Source organism: Neodiprion virginianus, chromosome 2, assembly GCF_021901495.1.
Source record: "Neodiprion virginianus isolate iyNeoVirg1 chromosome 2, iyNeoVirg1.1, whole genome shotgun sequence".
In the NCBI taxonomy this organism is placed as follows: Eukaryota; Metazoa; Arthropoda; class Insecta; order Hymenoptera; family Diprionidae; genus Neodiprion; species Neodiprion virginianus.
The window spans coordinates 39,387,495-39,402,598 of record NC_060878.1 but is presented as its reverse complement, the minus strand read 5'-3'; the positions used below and the strand labels follow the sequence as shown (position 1 = coordinate 39,402,598).

The 15,104-nt window shown below is 43.4% G+C and overlaps 1 protein-coding gene across 3 annotated transcripts in view; it reads left to right on the top strand.

Moving 5' to 3' along the window:
• Nucleotides 1-15,104, top strand: part of LOC124298114 (unconventional myosin-XV) — a 70,569-nt gene that overhangs the window by 25,889 nt on the left and 29,576 nt on the right. For 2 of the 3 annotated variants that reach the window (XM_046749733.1, XM_046749732.1), the window contains exons 20-26: nt 987-1,139; nt 2,195-2,676; nt 2,750-3,034; nt 3,120-3,331; nt 3,409-3,607; nt 3,683-4,697; nt 5,327-5,569. In XM_046749733.1, coding sequence (XP_046605689.1) covers nt 987-1,139; nt 2,195-2,676; nt 2,750-3,034; nt 3,120-3,331; nt 3,409-3,607; nt 3,683-4,697; nt 5,327-5,569 — 2,589 coding nt within the window. The remainder of the gene's footprint in view (nt 1-986; nt 1,140-2,194; nt 2,677-2,749; nt 3,035-3,119; nt 3,332-3,408; nt 3,608-3,682; nt 4,698-5,326; nt 5,570-15,104) is intronic. The other variant, XM_046749735.1, reaches the window with a different exon arrangement.

Here is a 15,104-nt window from a genome sequence, read left to right as displayed (position 1 = left end):
AAACACACTTTTCTATGAGTTTTGATTTTTGTTTTACACGGTTGACACACCATGGATTTGGAAATAGCTTGAATGCATCACTTGTAAAATACCTAAATCGTTCTACACGCTGATACAATTTTTGAACTGTAAATAACACGATTTTTCAACGAGTGGTTGGATCCCATCCAATTTCTGTATTAGCTTATATTTTATTTTAACTGCACGACGTCAGGTGAAGTCATAACTCAGGGTGGTAACCCAGATCATCAGTATCGATTACTGATTGTCATCATAATGACGACAATCTTTCGATCAATTCAGAACACTTTACGCTGTAACCAATATTCCTCATAGCCGTGAAATGAATGATTAGCTTACTCATCTTTGAACGACTGATGTCAGTCTTAAATTACGTCAGTATTTTAGAAATACTCCTTTTACACGTGTAAAAAGATCTGCACGAAATTATTTAATTCTGCCAATGCACAATTAGCTTTCAAAGCTATGACCAGTATAATGGAAAACATGATTTACGAACCTAATGCCAATAACACAAAGTCTTGCTAATGCGTAACTAATAGCGCCAAAATATAATTAAGTGTAATGGTGTGAATTATTCTGACATTGAATACCGAATAACTTTTAATTCTGCGCACGATGATAGATGATGAAAGTAAACGGACTATAAGAGAATACGTGCTAGTAACCGGTTGAAGCCTGGTGAGTGATGAATCATCGGGTGTCAGCCAGATCTAATTTATGCGATGAAAATAACTTGGTATTTATACCTATATGCACTATTTTATAATCATAGCAAAGTCTGTTACTAATTTACTGACTTATATTTCACTTGCTGAAAAACTTAATCTTCGTCGCACGTGACGAAATAATAACTGGATTGAAAAAAGGCGTGTCCTTTTTTTTTTAATTTTTAACTATCTACACTTGTGGTTGAGATTTCTTTGGGTCTGAAATCGGGGAATGGTATCGGTGTGTGTTTCCAGGGCATGCCTTCTCCTCCGACGTACTCTGCGGGCCCTTTGGGCATGTCTCTAGCCCCCCCAGCCCCAAACAATCAAAATGAAATGATTCAAATGAATGAAACGAACAAAATGAACGAACTGGGCCCCAATGACTCTATCGGACGCTATTCCAAGGTATCTATTCGTTCAACTATAGATGCCTAGCATAAATTATACTCATCAGTCTGCACTAGGGTACAAATGAGGCAAGCAAACCAGAGCGGCATGGCGTCCTCTTCGTTGCTCATCAACTCACCTGTTACAAACTTCTTAATTCATTAAGGATACTCCGTTTCGCGCCTCAGTTCCCCGGTGGTTTTGGATAATCTCGATTCAACCCAGTTTTGAGACACACCGTCTTCTAGCCTAGCTATGGCTAATTTACCAATTTACATGCGTTGAGCAACTCCGAAACTCGTTAGTGCAGCGGATACCTTCGATTATTACAAGAGTCTCCACGTTCTCTGTCTCATATCCACGATTATAGTCGCTCGAGATAATTCCACTGCCAGTTATTATCTCCCTAGCCATTGCTCTCTGACCAACTATCCAAATAATTACTTTTGAAAGAGACGCGAGTTGCAGTATTACGCCCACTTGAAACCACCGTGGAATTGATGATTGTGAAAAATGTGATGAATAATAAGCTGCCCGCAAGTAACTTGCGTGTCCTTAGCAAACACGAACCAGTTTGTAGCTGGCTTTAAACGCAGGACAATGATAATCAAACATCTATTCCTCATGTATATTCTCTTTCTTGCACTGTGTTATTAACGCACGGAACTTGCTCTATTAATATAATAACCCTGGCATAGTCCAGCAAATCGTTGTTTCACAGACTACCAGGCAGCCGGCCTCAATCGATGGGTCAAACACTTAGTCATCGCCGATGTAAATAATTGTTAAAAGTATTTGAAATCCAATGAAAATCTGTTGAAGATTTTGCGATCAGCAGAGTGATCGACCTTTAACTTTGAGCCGGTTTACTCGTAGTCTGGATTCTTAATAACGATTCACGTCTGCACAAGAAACTGTCCACTGTACCTTGCACGCAACTTAAAATCCGTTATGTTCACGTGTAAATTTATACCCACACAGACATTTGTAAAGTTGTGATTCGCACTGACCCTTCTTCAAGTATTTCCCCAAATATGAACTTTGTGATTAACCCAATACTCGCAACCTGCCAGGTCTCCTTCCGCGAGCCAAACGACGGCGAGCTTTGGTCGACAGAAAAGCGTACAATGCCTGCGCAGTCGACGCCGGTAGTTCGGCAGGAAACGGTGGTTGTCAAGGCGCAGGTTCACCGGTCTCAGAGCCCTCCTCGAAAAGGAAGCGGAAGCCAAGAGACCCGTAAGGTCAGCAATGATTACGGGGTGCGGAAGATCAGCGTCGAACGGAAGTCGAACGAGAGGAAAGTATCCTCGTCTTCCGAGCTGCGGCGGACCAACGTAAACAAAGGAAACGTTCAGACCAATTTCACTAACGTTCTGAGCGAGCTTAAGAACCGGAAGAGCAGCGTCGAGAGCAACATTTCCAGTTCGAGCAACAGCAAGGGCGTTCCTCCACCCCCGCCGATGCCGCCACCGCTGGAACTCAATGACCCATCGGAATCCAGGCCGTTCCTCGATCCATATGGAAGAGCGAAGACAGTCAGGATTGGAAAGTGGAGGTGAATATCTGCGGGCTTTCCTTCTGATCGGTATTCTTCAACTTCTTCTTCTTGACCGTGTAATTTTTTTCAGGTGGCCCCCACCGAGTGACGCTACTGAGGCTCAGATTCAAGATAGCTTCATAGAGTTCAAAATGCGGCAACAACATCAACAGAGGAAAATCACACCTCAGTACCAGGAGTACCAGGTCGAGGGCGAGAACTCTGCCGAGGGTGGTGTCGAATGGGAAGAGTTCGAGATTGAAAACGTCAACGGAAGTGAGGAGCGCAGTTCCAACAATCGAAACGCAACTACGAGCCCATCTAGGCATGAAGATGGACACAAGGACGACGGGGAGAGAAAGAAGAAGAAGTCCAAGTAAGTATTCGTTTGTGTTTCAACAAGTATAACTATTTCAGCAGATGACTAGAAGCAGACGTCATGTCTATTTTTTTCTCTACAGATCTGGATTCGAAATCGGAGCTCAACGCCCGTCTCCTGGTAGCATTGGCAAGCTCAAACTCAGTTCGGAGATGAGACAGCGGCTAGAAAAGGTGACGGCAAACCATAGCGTCAGGTCAACCAAGACGACTGAGAAGCCAGCGTTACCCAGAGAGGATGGCAAGGTCAAGAGACTGGAAGACAACAGGAAACTACTGCTGGAACAGCAGCTGGGTAATAAATCTTGTTCCCCATGAACAATGAACATCACTCGACATTCCTGAATTTTTACGAATTATGAACTACCACAGGTGGAAGGTGGGACGACTACGCGTCAACGACTGGAGACGACACCCAGAGCGTAACGTCGAAGGGAACGACGGACATGATGACGCAGGCCCAAGTGGTCCGCAGTCAGATTGAGCGAATGGAGAGGCCGGCGCCACCCCCGCCTCCGGTTACACCCCCGCAGCCACCCAGTCCTCGAGGGGGTAGCATGTACAGTCACAGGTGAATATCTTTGGCACGAGTGGAACATCAGGTGATGCGTTGCCCACATGACGATGCTGTTATCGCTGATTTCAGTCAATCCGGAGTGCCTCAGCCCAGATCACCACCGGCTCCAGTGGAGCCAAAGAGTCGCGAGGTCTTCCGGGGTTCTCCGGAGTCGGACATGTTCGACCACTCGCCAAAGAACCAGCGGGACATGTTCAGCCAGAGTCGAGACCTGTTCGCGTCGCAGCAGCACCTCAGGGAGTCGCAAGAGTACAGAACGCAGTACGAAAACGGTAAAAGCTTCTACGGCAAGGACAGCACGGACATGGCCAGCTCGACGCGGGACAACCGGAGCGCCGATTTCGACTCGAGGAAGGACGTAACCTCCGACTTATTCGACGCGGTGTCGTCGAAAACGCCTTACGGCAGGGATGCGTACTCCTCGGGTAGGGATATATTTGACACGACAAACGCGAAGAGGGACTCATTCGGGATGATGAGAGACGTCTCGCCAAAGTCTAGGGACAGCTTCGGAATGCCGTCCTCGAGGGACTTTGGAGTGGTCCCTAACACTCGGGATTCATTCGCCGCCCAGCGTCAGGGATTCAAAAGGCTAGACCGCGAGGCCGAGCGGAGATCCAGCGTTGCCTCGACTCATCACACCGATAAGATGGAGAGGATCGAAATTGAGGAGTGGCCAGAGTTCCTGAAGCCCGTTCTGCCGCCGGTTGAGAAGCCGGAGATCGAGAAGGCCCAGGAGGTCGTTGACACGAAGCTGTACCCTCAAGCATCCACTGCCCATTTCACCTACAACCGCGTTACATGGACCCTCAGAGTCAAGAAGGAGGTCTTTGCTCCTAACGAGAATTTGACCAGTCCTTTAGCTCTTCATCTCGTCTTTTGTCAGGTTGCGTACGATGTACTCGCCACCTCCAGCATCAGGATAAACAAGGAGGATAGGCAGAACATGCTCAAAATGCTTGACAATTACGGAATCAATTTGGAAAACCTTCAGAGCACTCAGCACAAGATTACGATAAAAAAGAACGTCGTCGACATGGCCAAGCAGTGGCCGATCTATTTCGCGAGGATCTTTCCAGTTTCGGTAAGTCTTTAATCTTGAACTTTTATAAGCTTACTAGCTTTTGCTCATCAAACGTGTTTATTAAATTCGACGGACTTATTTTTATCATTCTCCATCGGAAATCAATGCTCTCCAAAATATACAGAATTTACCACTTCGTCAATGAATTCCATCAGAAATTGTACGAACAAACACCTGTTTCCTCCATGTCCTATTCAAAAGAATATCTACTGGGTTTGACGAAGCCATCATAGTTTTTTCATTGAACAATCTCATCACCTTCAATTCGAGACGCATTAAAGTCGTCAATGTGAGGTAACGCGACTGAATTGTTCATCCCACGTCTCGTTTCCCACCATGTAAAATGCGGGGGAAAATCCGTACTTGCGTAATCCGACGTAGGTAGACGAGGTACCTCGCGTGTTGGACAAAGCATCGTAATTACACTATTTTATGTAATGTAGTGGTTATATATATATATATATATATGTACATATTTATTATACGTATATGTCCGAAGGTGGACACGATAAAAACTTGTTGCGCAAGAGCGAGTGCAGCGTTGAATGCTGGATTGTTGAAATGGCCCGAAGAAAATGAAATGGAAAAAAGAAACTCTCGTTAAACATCTCATGTTCGTTTTATTCCAGATCGGACCACAGCATCCGGAAGCCCAGCACGTTGCCGTGTCGCATCATGGCGTTCGGCTGATAAAGAGAACGACGAGTGGTGACCTGGTCATTCTAGAGACTCTGCTCCTCGAGGATATCGTCGGCGTCGGACCGACCAGATCCGGGGTCTGCAGTCTGCAGCTCTCTTCCGGCGTGAGGCTTCCTCTGCACACCAACAGAGCTCCGCAGCTCGGAGAAATGATCAGCAAGTACATCCGATCGGTAAGTCGGCCATCAATGATAATTTGCAGCGTTACGCGAGGCGATGGAGTAGAAAAAAAACTGTTCTGAAGCAAAAAATGTGGTGCAGTTACTCGAAACTTGGGACCAAGGCCATTATATGGTGCGGATTATCTTTTCTTAAGATTCGAGTCCCGTCAAAAGTGGTACAAACTGAACGACCAATACGTGATGCCTTTTCTTCTTTTTGTTTGATCACTTCAAAGAGGCTTCGAACACACGAGTTCGTTGTACATGTAACCTGAAAAATTCGTGAGACCTATTGAAGCACTCGCTTATGATCCGATCCTTGCTTTAGCACATGTGCTTCAGGCAATATTACGTCATGCAAAGTTCAAAAGTTGTAAAACGTTACCTAATTCAAAGTAATAACATGCGAGATCGAGGAACTAATTTGCTCTCCAGACGTGAAAAGTACATGACCGTTTCGAGAGATCTCTTTAATTGAATTAATTGCGCACGGTTCGTTCAAACGTACGTGAACTTTCGTTTTTATTTTTTTCTTTATTTTTCGACAAACGTATTCTGTTCTTCGTCTCTTTTGTCAGAAATTGAATGTACTAAAAATTGAAATAATTGCTGTTCTCTGTGATAAATTTATTCCCTAGTAGACTCTCTGCAATTATGTAACACTTATGGGTAACCGAATCTGTATTAGTTTCTGAATTGAGTGTCGAATATTATTTCTTTCGTAATAATAGATCTCATTCGTACATTCAACTCTTTCACTCACAAAGGCATTATTCATTTCAAAACGCTTTGAACGAATCGAACAAACCACACACGTGAACATAACATACACGATATGATTATATATAAGTTATACCAACTGGGTTGAGTTGCGACACTCGGAATAACTCAAGACACCGTACTTATCCCGTATCCAACTGCGTCGCTGTGCACACCGGCATTTCGAGATTCCAATTCAAATTTCATACAGCAGCTACCAGTGCACCTTGTAAGTACAAACGAGCGCTGCTCTTCGTCGAGCTCTGACACTTTGCGCAATTCACGCTTATAGTACTGTATTTTACTATCCTACGTACGCTTCATGGCGAAATAATTGTCAACCGACTGCACCTATATAAAAGACTAGAAATCCGCCTGAACAATGTTGTTAAATCACTAATTAGAAGTGTGCAGATGTGAATATTCGTTTCTCTAAAAATGTTGCACAGCTCGAATAACGCTTTTTCAATTGATGTGCAATATTTGACTTCGGTTAAAATTCTTCGTTGAAATTCTTCCAATTTTTTTCCCACTAATACTTTTCCTTCAGAAATATAGATTTGAGAAATTCAGAGGATAAATTACTTTGAAGTAGCGGCTTTAGTTCCAAAACTATCAACCAAGAAGTATAATTTTCCTCGCGAATCCCTCAATTAGTAACGACGACATGGAATCGGCTCGGAGCGATCACCGGTCTGGAATTCAATTCATGTATGCGAGCGGCCTTCCGGCTCAGAAATCGCCGATTGACAGTTCGTGAAGCTGATATCGGATCGAGATATAAAAAACGCACCCACACGCCGGTCGGCGGTACGTGAAGCGTGTGTAAATACGCGGTATGGCCGCGTATATTATGCCAATCCGATTGGCATCTAAGGCGCGTCTCCGGACGGCGTGTGGATAGAAGCGTGGAGCCAAGCCTGCAGGCTGGAAAGGCAGCCCATACCCGGTTAATGAAAAGTTATCTGGCCGTAAGGTCAAGCTGGAATTCCTCACCCGGGGTGCAGATACACGCGCTGGACGCGTGTATGTTTCCGAGGTTTGGCTAGGTACGAGTTTCCTGCGTGATCAGCGAGCGTTGCGAGAGGAAATGCGCAGTCTGACCCCAACCATCGTGAACAGCTGCCTCGAGAACCCGATGTGCCGCCTGTCCATAACTAGAAATCTAATCTCTCCTATCACGTGACAGTCTCGAGCTGACTCCCGGTTTCTCCGACGGACGTGGTGGCAAAAAAAAAAAAAAAAAAAAAAAAAAGAAGAAGAAGAAGAAGACGAAGTAAAGCAAAAAAGTTTTTCTCTCAAATCAAGATCGGGGAAAACGAACAGACTCTGTAGCTCTTTCAGCGGGAGGAGACTCATGCAGCCGATTCCCAACTTCGATATCGAATTGCGTTATTTTACCTTCGTGTGAACATCGCGAGGCTGGTTGCACGCACCAGATGCCACGGGGAACGAACCCTTTCGCTATACGGGGGCGTATAATGACTCGTATCTAATCCAAATGAGCTCCTTCAACTAAAGTTTCATTAACGACGTCTAATTACCGATTAAAATTTAACCGCGTGGTTAATTGGCGAGGATTTTTTTGCAGATCAGCACTAATTTTCTTGATCGTGGGACGCGAGCGTGATTATTCAAGTGGTCCTGATCCCTCGGTTCATGGACCGCAGGATAAAATCTTGTCCACTGTCGTCTCGAACATTTGTCTGAAAATATTCAAGGTTCTGAATCCTGAATACAAGTAGTGTATATATGCCGGTTCTAATCCAAAGATGGCGGCGCTCCCCCCTAGCTCCCCCCTAGCTCCCCCCTAGCCCCCCCCCCCCCCGACTCACGGCGCACGCTCTCCCAGCCCCCCCCCCCCCCCCCCCCCCGCGGTCATTTTTGGCGGCTATTTTCATAGGATTTGACACACACACACACACACACACTTACACACAAAAAAATAATTCCTGTCGAGACTTGTTTGACGCCGGAAAGCCGCACATAAATCAGATAGGGTAAATACCCGCCAGATCTATTGAAAAAATTCCAGGAAATGACCCCTGTAGGAAGGTTTAAAATGACGTTTTCAATGCTTTTAACAATTTTTTTATTGAAATCAATTACATTTAGTTTTCTTATTGTATTCTCAATTATCTTATTCTAAATTTTAACGAGTAAAATTATACATATTATTTTCAATATCCATATTAATTAAACATATTGTTATTCCAAAATTAACTTGTACCAATTTTTAACAGTACCACTGATCGGATTATATTCAACAATGCGATCATGCCAGATCACGCAGTAGGCAGAAGTGTGTGGTGGAAACGTAGTGCTACAGTCAAATTCCAATCGAATGTCCACAGGTCCAGTTTTTAATGTTTCGTTCAGCTTGGAGCAATCGATGACGATAAGGGGAGCTTGGTTTATAAATTCACGCCTCGATAGCAAAGGCTCGGCTTCTTTGTTATAGTAGCTCATTTGAAACCGAACATACATATCATAGAGAATGGCGGGGGATGTGCAGGCTCGGACTTGCTCGCTATCAAGAGTCGTAAAACCCCAAAACTGTGTGTACACATACCATCCGGTGAAGAGCGGGCAAGATAAGATTTTTCTTACACCAAACACTGTTCGCTACCTGCTTTTCGTTGACCGATTTTTCACACCACATGGCCCACGCTGCTTAAAGACTCATAAAACTCAAAAACTACATTAGGCGGCGGTGGGTTCGTGGAGAGGGGGAGGGGGTGAAAACCTGTTCCAACACGCTTTAAGGCAAGATGCAGCTGCGGAACTGGGTGACTTCAAACTGGCAGATAAACCGCAAAAATTTAGGGATGGTGGGAGGGGGACTGTGGACCCCGTCGCCTCTGACGTCATTTTTTACATGAATTTCATCTTCTCTGCAGAGTCGGGAGGGTGATGAAGAGCGGGCAAGATAAGATTTTTCTGATACCAAACACTGTTCGCCACTCGCTTTTTCGTTGACCGATTTTTCCCAACACATGGCCCCACGCTGCTTAACGACTCATAAAACCCAAAAATTTAGGAATGGCGGGTCGGATAAAGGGCGGACCCAGTCGTCTCTGACGTCATTTTTCCCTCCGAGATGCGCAGAACGCAGTGCGCGCCGCATCTCTGACGTCATTTTACCCTCCGATATGCGCAGAACGCAGTGCGCATCGTTCCCAAATTCTTGCGATCTATCGGCCTATATACATATAAGCTCAACGCATCCGATGCAGACTAGTCAGTCTTACACGATACGTGCAAGTCAATAAAGTTATACAAAGTTCAGCTTATATCAACGTCATGGCAGTCGAAGCGTATATGGGACTTGCGGAGCAGATGGAGAGGACGTACAATTTGCTGAGAGAGCAACCACCCGGAGAAGAGAATGACGCCATCATCAATCATTGGACTGATATTGGAATTGCGAATATCCAAGTTCTGCGCGATATTTCCATGCAACGAGGAACAACCGTTGGTGCGAAAATACGGATCCAACATACGATCGCACTCCTGCAATCTTGGGTGACGAAGATCAAGCAGTTGCAGCAGCGCACAGTGGTGACGGGTGGAAATATCGGTACTCCTGCGGGTGTACAATGGGACGACGTGGATAGCGCTTTTGCCAGCCGAATCAGAACGGGGGTTGTCACAAATCTCCGTCATAAAAATTTGGACGCCTTTCTGGACGATGTGCAGCGCGTCGTCACCGAGAAGTTGGAGCTGATACTGCGCGAGGAGGGAAATGTGAAGGTTAACATCATATTATCGTGCAAATTCGAAAATGCCAAGCACGAAGAGATCTCCACTGAAGTTAAGAGTTTCAACACCTCCAACGTGGCGATTCTCCTCCCATCAAGCGATATAAATGGTTGGTTTATACGTGCACGGGATGATCTGCAGTCAAAGGTGGAAGATTTCGAGCAACGCGATTCCGGCTGGAGTATGATTGAGATCCTTAACCTCACTGTAAATATCAATCGCTATCAGCCTCTCGCCGCAGGGGCTTCAACATTCGTCGAGCTGCCCCAAGACATTCAACGGAAGAGAGCGGTGGTGAACGTGAGGAACGAGGACGAAAGATGTCTTCTCTGGTCCGTCATAGCAGCCCTCCACCCGGTCAACACCCACACTGAAAGGACTAGCCGTTATCATCGATATATTTCCGAGTTGGACTGTACAGGTATCAAATTCCCTGCTACTCTACATGATGTGAAAAAGCTTGAGAGATTAAATAATTTGCGCATCAATGTATATGGAATAGAATCTCAAACTTTTTCGCATCATGCAAAATCAAATAAAAGCGTCATCGTGCCAATTTATTTGAGTAAAAATTTGCATAGCGTAAACACTGACATGATCCATCTTCTAATGGTTGAGAGTAATCCGGAAGACGATATGACTGGCGAGTTTCCACCGAGATTCCATTTTGCTTGGATTAAAGATCTTTCCCGATTGGTGAGCAAACAATTGTCCGTTCATGAACACAAAATGTTTTTATGTGACAGATGTTTGTGCCACTTTAGCGTGAAACACGCCTACGACAATCATCGGCAAGATTGTATTATGCTAAATAAAGTACGCATGGAATTTCCCAAGTGTAAAGATTTAGTATTTTCCAACTTTCAAAACAAAGGCACCGTTCCGTTTGTCGTATACGCCGATCTCGAATGTATATTAATCCCTGAACCTGTAGATGAATTTGAAACTCGTAAGACTTGTGAAATTCAAAAGCATATCCCGCACAGTGTAGCGTACTATGTACATTGCGCGTACGATGAGACTTTATCGGAGTTCCACGGTAAACGCGGTGTCGATTGCATAGATTGGTTTATGAAACAGCTTAAAGATTTATCAATTCAAGTAGAGTCACGCATCAAAAACATAATTCCGATGAAGTCTCTTACCCAAGTGCAACGCGATCGTCACATGCGCGCAAAGAATTGTTATATTTGTGAAAAACCGTTTACGCCTGAGGAGAAAAAGTGTTACGATCACTGTCACTTCACGGGTAAATATCGTGGTCCTGCTCATAATCGGTGTAATTTGAATTTCAGAGAGTCGCACACAATTCCAATAGTTTTCCACAATTTGTCCGGTTACGATTCTCATTTTTTAATAAAATCCCTCGCGTCAACTTTTCCCGGTAAAATTACACTGCTACCCATAAATAAGGAAAAATATATATCCTTCACGAAACGCGTCGATGGAACAATGATGCACTTGAGATTCATCGATTCGTTCCGATTTATGGCTAGCAGCATCGATAAACTTTCCAAATATTTGACCGATACCGATAAACGCATAACACGTAAATTTTATAATAACCCGACTCAGTTCAGTTTGATGACCCGCAAAGGCGTTTTTCCCTATGAATACGTCGATTGTTGGGGGAAACTCGATGAACCGCGATTACCTGCAAAGAAGCATTTCTACTCGCACCTCTGCGATGCAAATATTTCAGACACCGATTACGAGCACGCGAAAACTGTTTGGAGGGAATTCCATTTAGAGTCATTGGGGGGCTACTCAGATTTATATTTAAAGACCGATGTTCTTTTGCTTGCCGATATTTTCGAAAATTTCCGCGCTAGCTGCTTCAAAACATACAATTTAGATCCGTTGCACTACTACACTGCACCGGGGCTTGCTTTTGACGCGATGCTTAAGCATACTAATGTAAATTTGCAACTTTTAGACAACCCTGAAATGGTGTTATTTATTGAAAGAGCCATTCGAGGCGGCGTAGCGCAATGTTCTAATCGACACGCTCGGGCCAATAATAGATTCATGGGAACAGATTTTGATCCAAACAAAGCGGAATCGTATCTCATGTATTTTGACGTGAATAACCTGTACGGTGCAGCTATGAGCGTGCATTTACCAATCGGTTCGTTCGAGTGGGAATATCAGCACATCGATATAACGAACCATCCGGACGATTCGCCGATCGGTTACTTTCTGGAGGTAGATTTGGACTACCCTGTAGAACTCCACGAGGATCACAAAGACTTACCTCTTTGTCCCGAACATTTTACTCCTCCAGGTAGTAAAAATGCCAAACTCGCGACCACCCTTCACCCCAAAACAAAGTATATATTGCACTATAGAAATTTGAAACAGTGTTTGAGTTTAGGATTGAAATTAACGAAAGTGCATAGAATTTTGAAGTTTGCGCAATCTCCATGGCTCGAGCCTTACATCACGCTCAATACAGACATGCGTAAGCAATCTAGGAATGAATTTGAGAAAAACTTTTACAAACTCATGAATAACGCTGTGTTCGGCAAGACTATGGAGAATGTGCGAAATCATAAAGATGTTAAATTGGTTACAAAATGGGAGGGAAAAGGTGGTGCGAGAACGCTTATTGCTCGAGCAAACTTTCACAGCTGCACCGTATTTGACAGTGATATGGTTATCATTGAAATGAATCGTGTCAAAGTTCACTTCACCAAACCTATTTACGTCGGCGCATCAATTCTAGATCTGTCAAAAATCTTTCTCTACGATTTCCACTATAATTATATTAAAACCAACTTTTCGAATAAACAGGCTAAATTGATGTATACCGACACAGACAGCCTTATTTATCAATTCAATGTGCCTAATATCTACGATATCATCAAACGTGATGTAGATACAATGTTTGACACCTCTGACTATCCGCCCGACAATGTGTATGGTATTCCCCTTAAAAACAAAAAACAACTAGGGCTAATGAAGGATGAAAATAATGGTAAAATTATGACAGAGTTTGTGGGACTGCGAGCAAAGCTGTACACATTTACTACGATGGGCGAGGATGGGGAAAAATATGACAGTGGCGTAAAAGTGAGTAAGCGTGCCAAGGGTGTAAGAAATTCATCGATAAATAGCATCACGTTTGATGATTATAAGCGCTGTCTGACGGCTTACCGAGAGTTGACTCTTCCACAGTGTTTAATACGCAGCAAAAAACACGAAGTAAGCACGATCGTACAAAAAAAATTGGCTCTGAGTTGGCAGGATGACAAGCGGCAATTGATACCTGGACAGACCGACACCGTACCTTGGGGGTTTGTCCCAGCCCCCCAATAGCTATAGGATAAACTTTAAACATAGAATTGATGTAAATATTTGATGTTTGACGCCTCGAACGATCCACCATCGGGCGGAAACGTTTCATGATCAATACGATATTTAATGGATTTGAAGTTTCAAAATGCGAATTCATATACTCAACAATTGTTTATTTATTTATTATTGATATATCAAGCAATTATTCATATTTATTCGTTTACCACGAGAAAAGTTTTCAGAAAATGAAAAAAAAATTTCAGGAAACGAAAAAACTTTTCAGAAAACGAAAAAAAGTTTTCAGAAAATGAAAAAAAGTTTTTCAAAAAATAAAACGTGTAATAATCGTATGGCAAAATTGCATATTATCATTATTATTATCACTATTATTATCATTATTATTATTATTATTATTTTCGTAGTACATGCGCGCACAAAGGAGATAAAATGTGGAAATATTTGTATATTCAAAATCTTTTATTGTAATTCGGAAAATACATACAAATTATGTTACATGTCTGTTTTATTTATCCAACTATTGTGCGAATTATCAAAACCCGACCACTTCACATAGAACAGATTCCCCCATTTGCGTAACACTTTCTCCACAAGGTAGCCGTCGGGATATTTCACTTTGGTGAGCTCTTCCTCGTAGAAGCCCCCCTCGATGGGATGATCTTGATAATCGGTAAGTTTGTAGGTGGGTGGATTGGTATTTTTCACCTCACTCACGATGAATATTTATGTCGTCCAATTGCGTGTATAGCCTTTTTCGAATACATTCTTGTACTTGCTGATTCGAACTCGATCGCCTACACTGAATTTCCGCGCTCGATCACTTCGTTTGATTTGCCGAGGCTTGTACACGCTACGATACAGCTGTTTTTCATTCTCCGTGCTAACATCCTGTAAGTTTTATTCGAATCGTGCGATGTTTGGTGTTGTTGTAGGACTTCATTAAATCATCCAAAATATTAATCCACTTGTGAAATCCTAGGAGAGTAAACCACATCCACATTTTATTTTTTCAATGTTCGACTAAAAACGTTCGCATATCGACGCCTTTATGTTGCTGAGTGTCAAATACATGTTGATATTGTGCTGCATCATGAGGGCTTTCAATTTGCTGTTGTGAAATTCTTTGCATTGATCAACGTATAGATGTGCAGGTATACGGCTCTGGGTTAGTACAGATTTCATAGCAGCAGCCGCATCTTTCTCCCCACCACGGATGAGGATGAAACAAAAATGTGACAACGGTGTTAAAGTGGGTAAGCGTGTCAAGGATGCGAAAACTGCAACGATAAATAACATCACGTTTAATGATTATAAGAACCGTCTGAGGGGCTTACCAAGAGTTGATCAACCCCACAGTGCTTAATACATAGTAAAAAAATGCGAGGTTAGCTCCAATGTACTGAAAAATTGATCATGAGTTGACAAGACGGTAATATGCAACCGATACCTGGGCAAACAGGCACCAGAACTTGGAGGGTGTGCTGCAACCCCGCAATAAACTAGCCGTAGGCTGGAACTGTGGGCATAGAACCGTTGTAAATATATGCGTTTGACATCCATGGCGATAGTTCATGAAGCAGAGACGTTTCGCCGGCAATACGATATTGAGCAGATCGAAGTTTTAAAATTCGAATACCGTGTAAATTCATGTATTCATCAATTATTTATTTATTCATTATTAATATATTGAACAATTATTCATATTTATTCG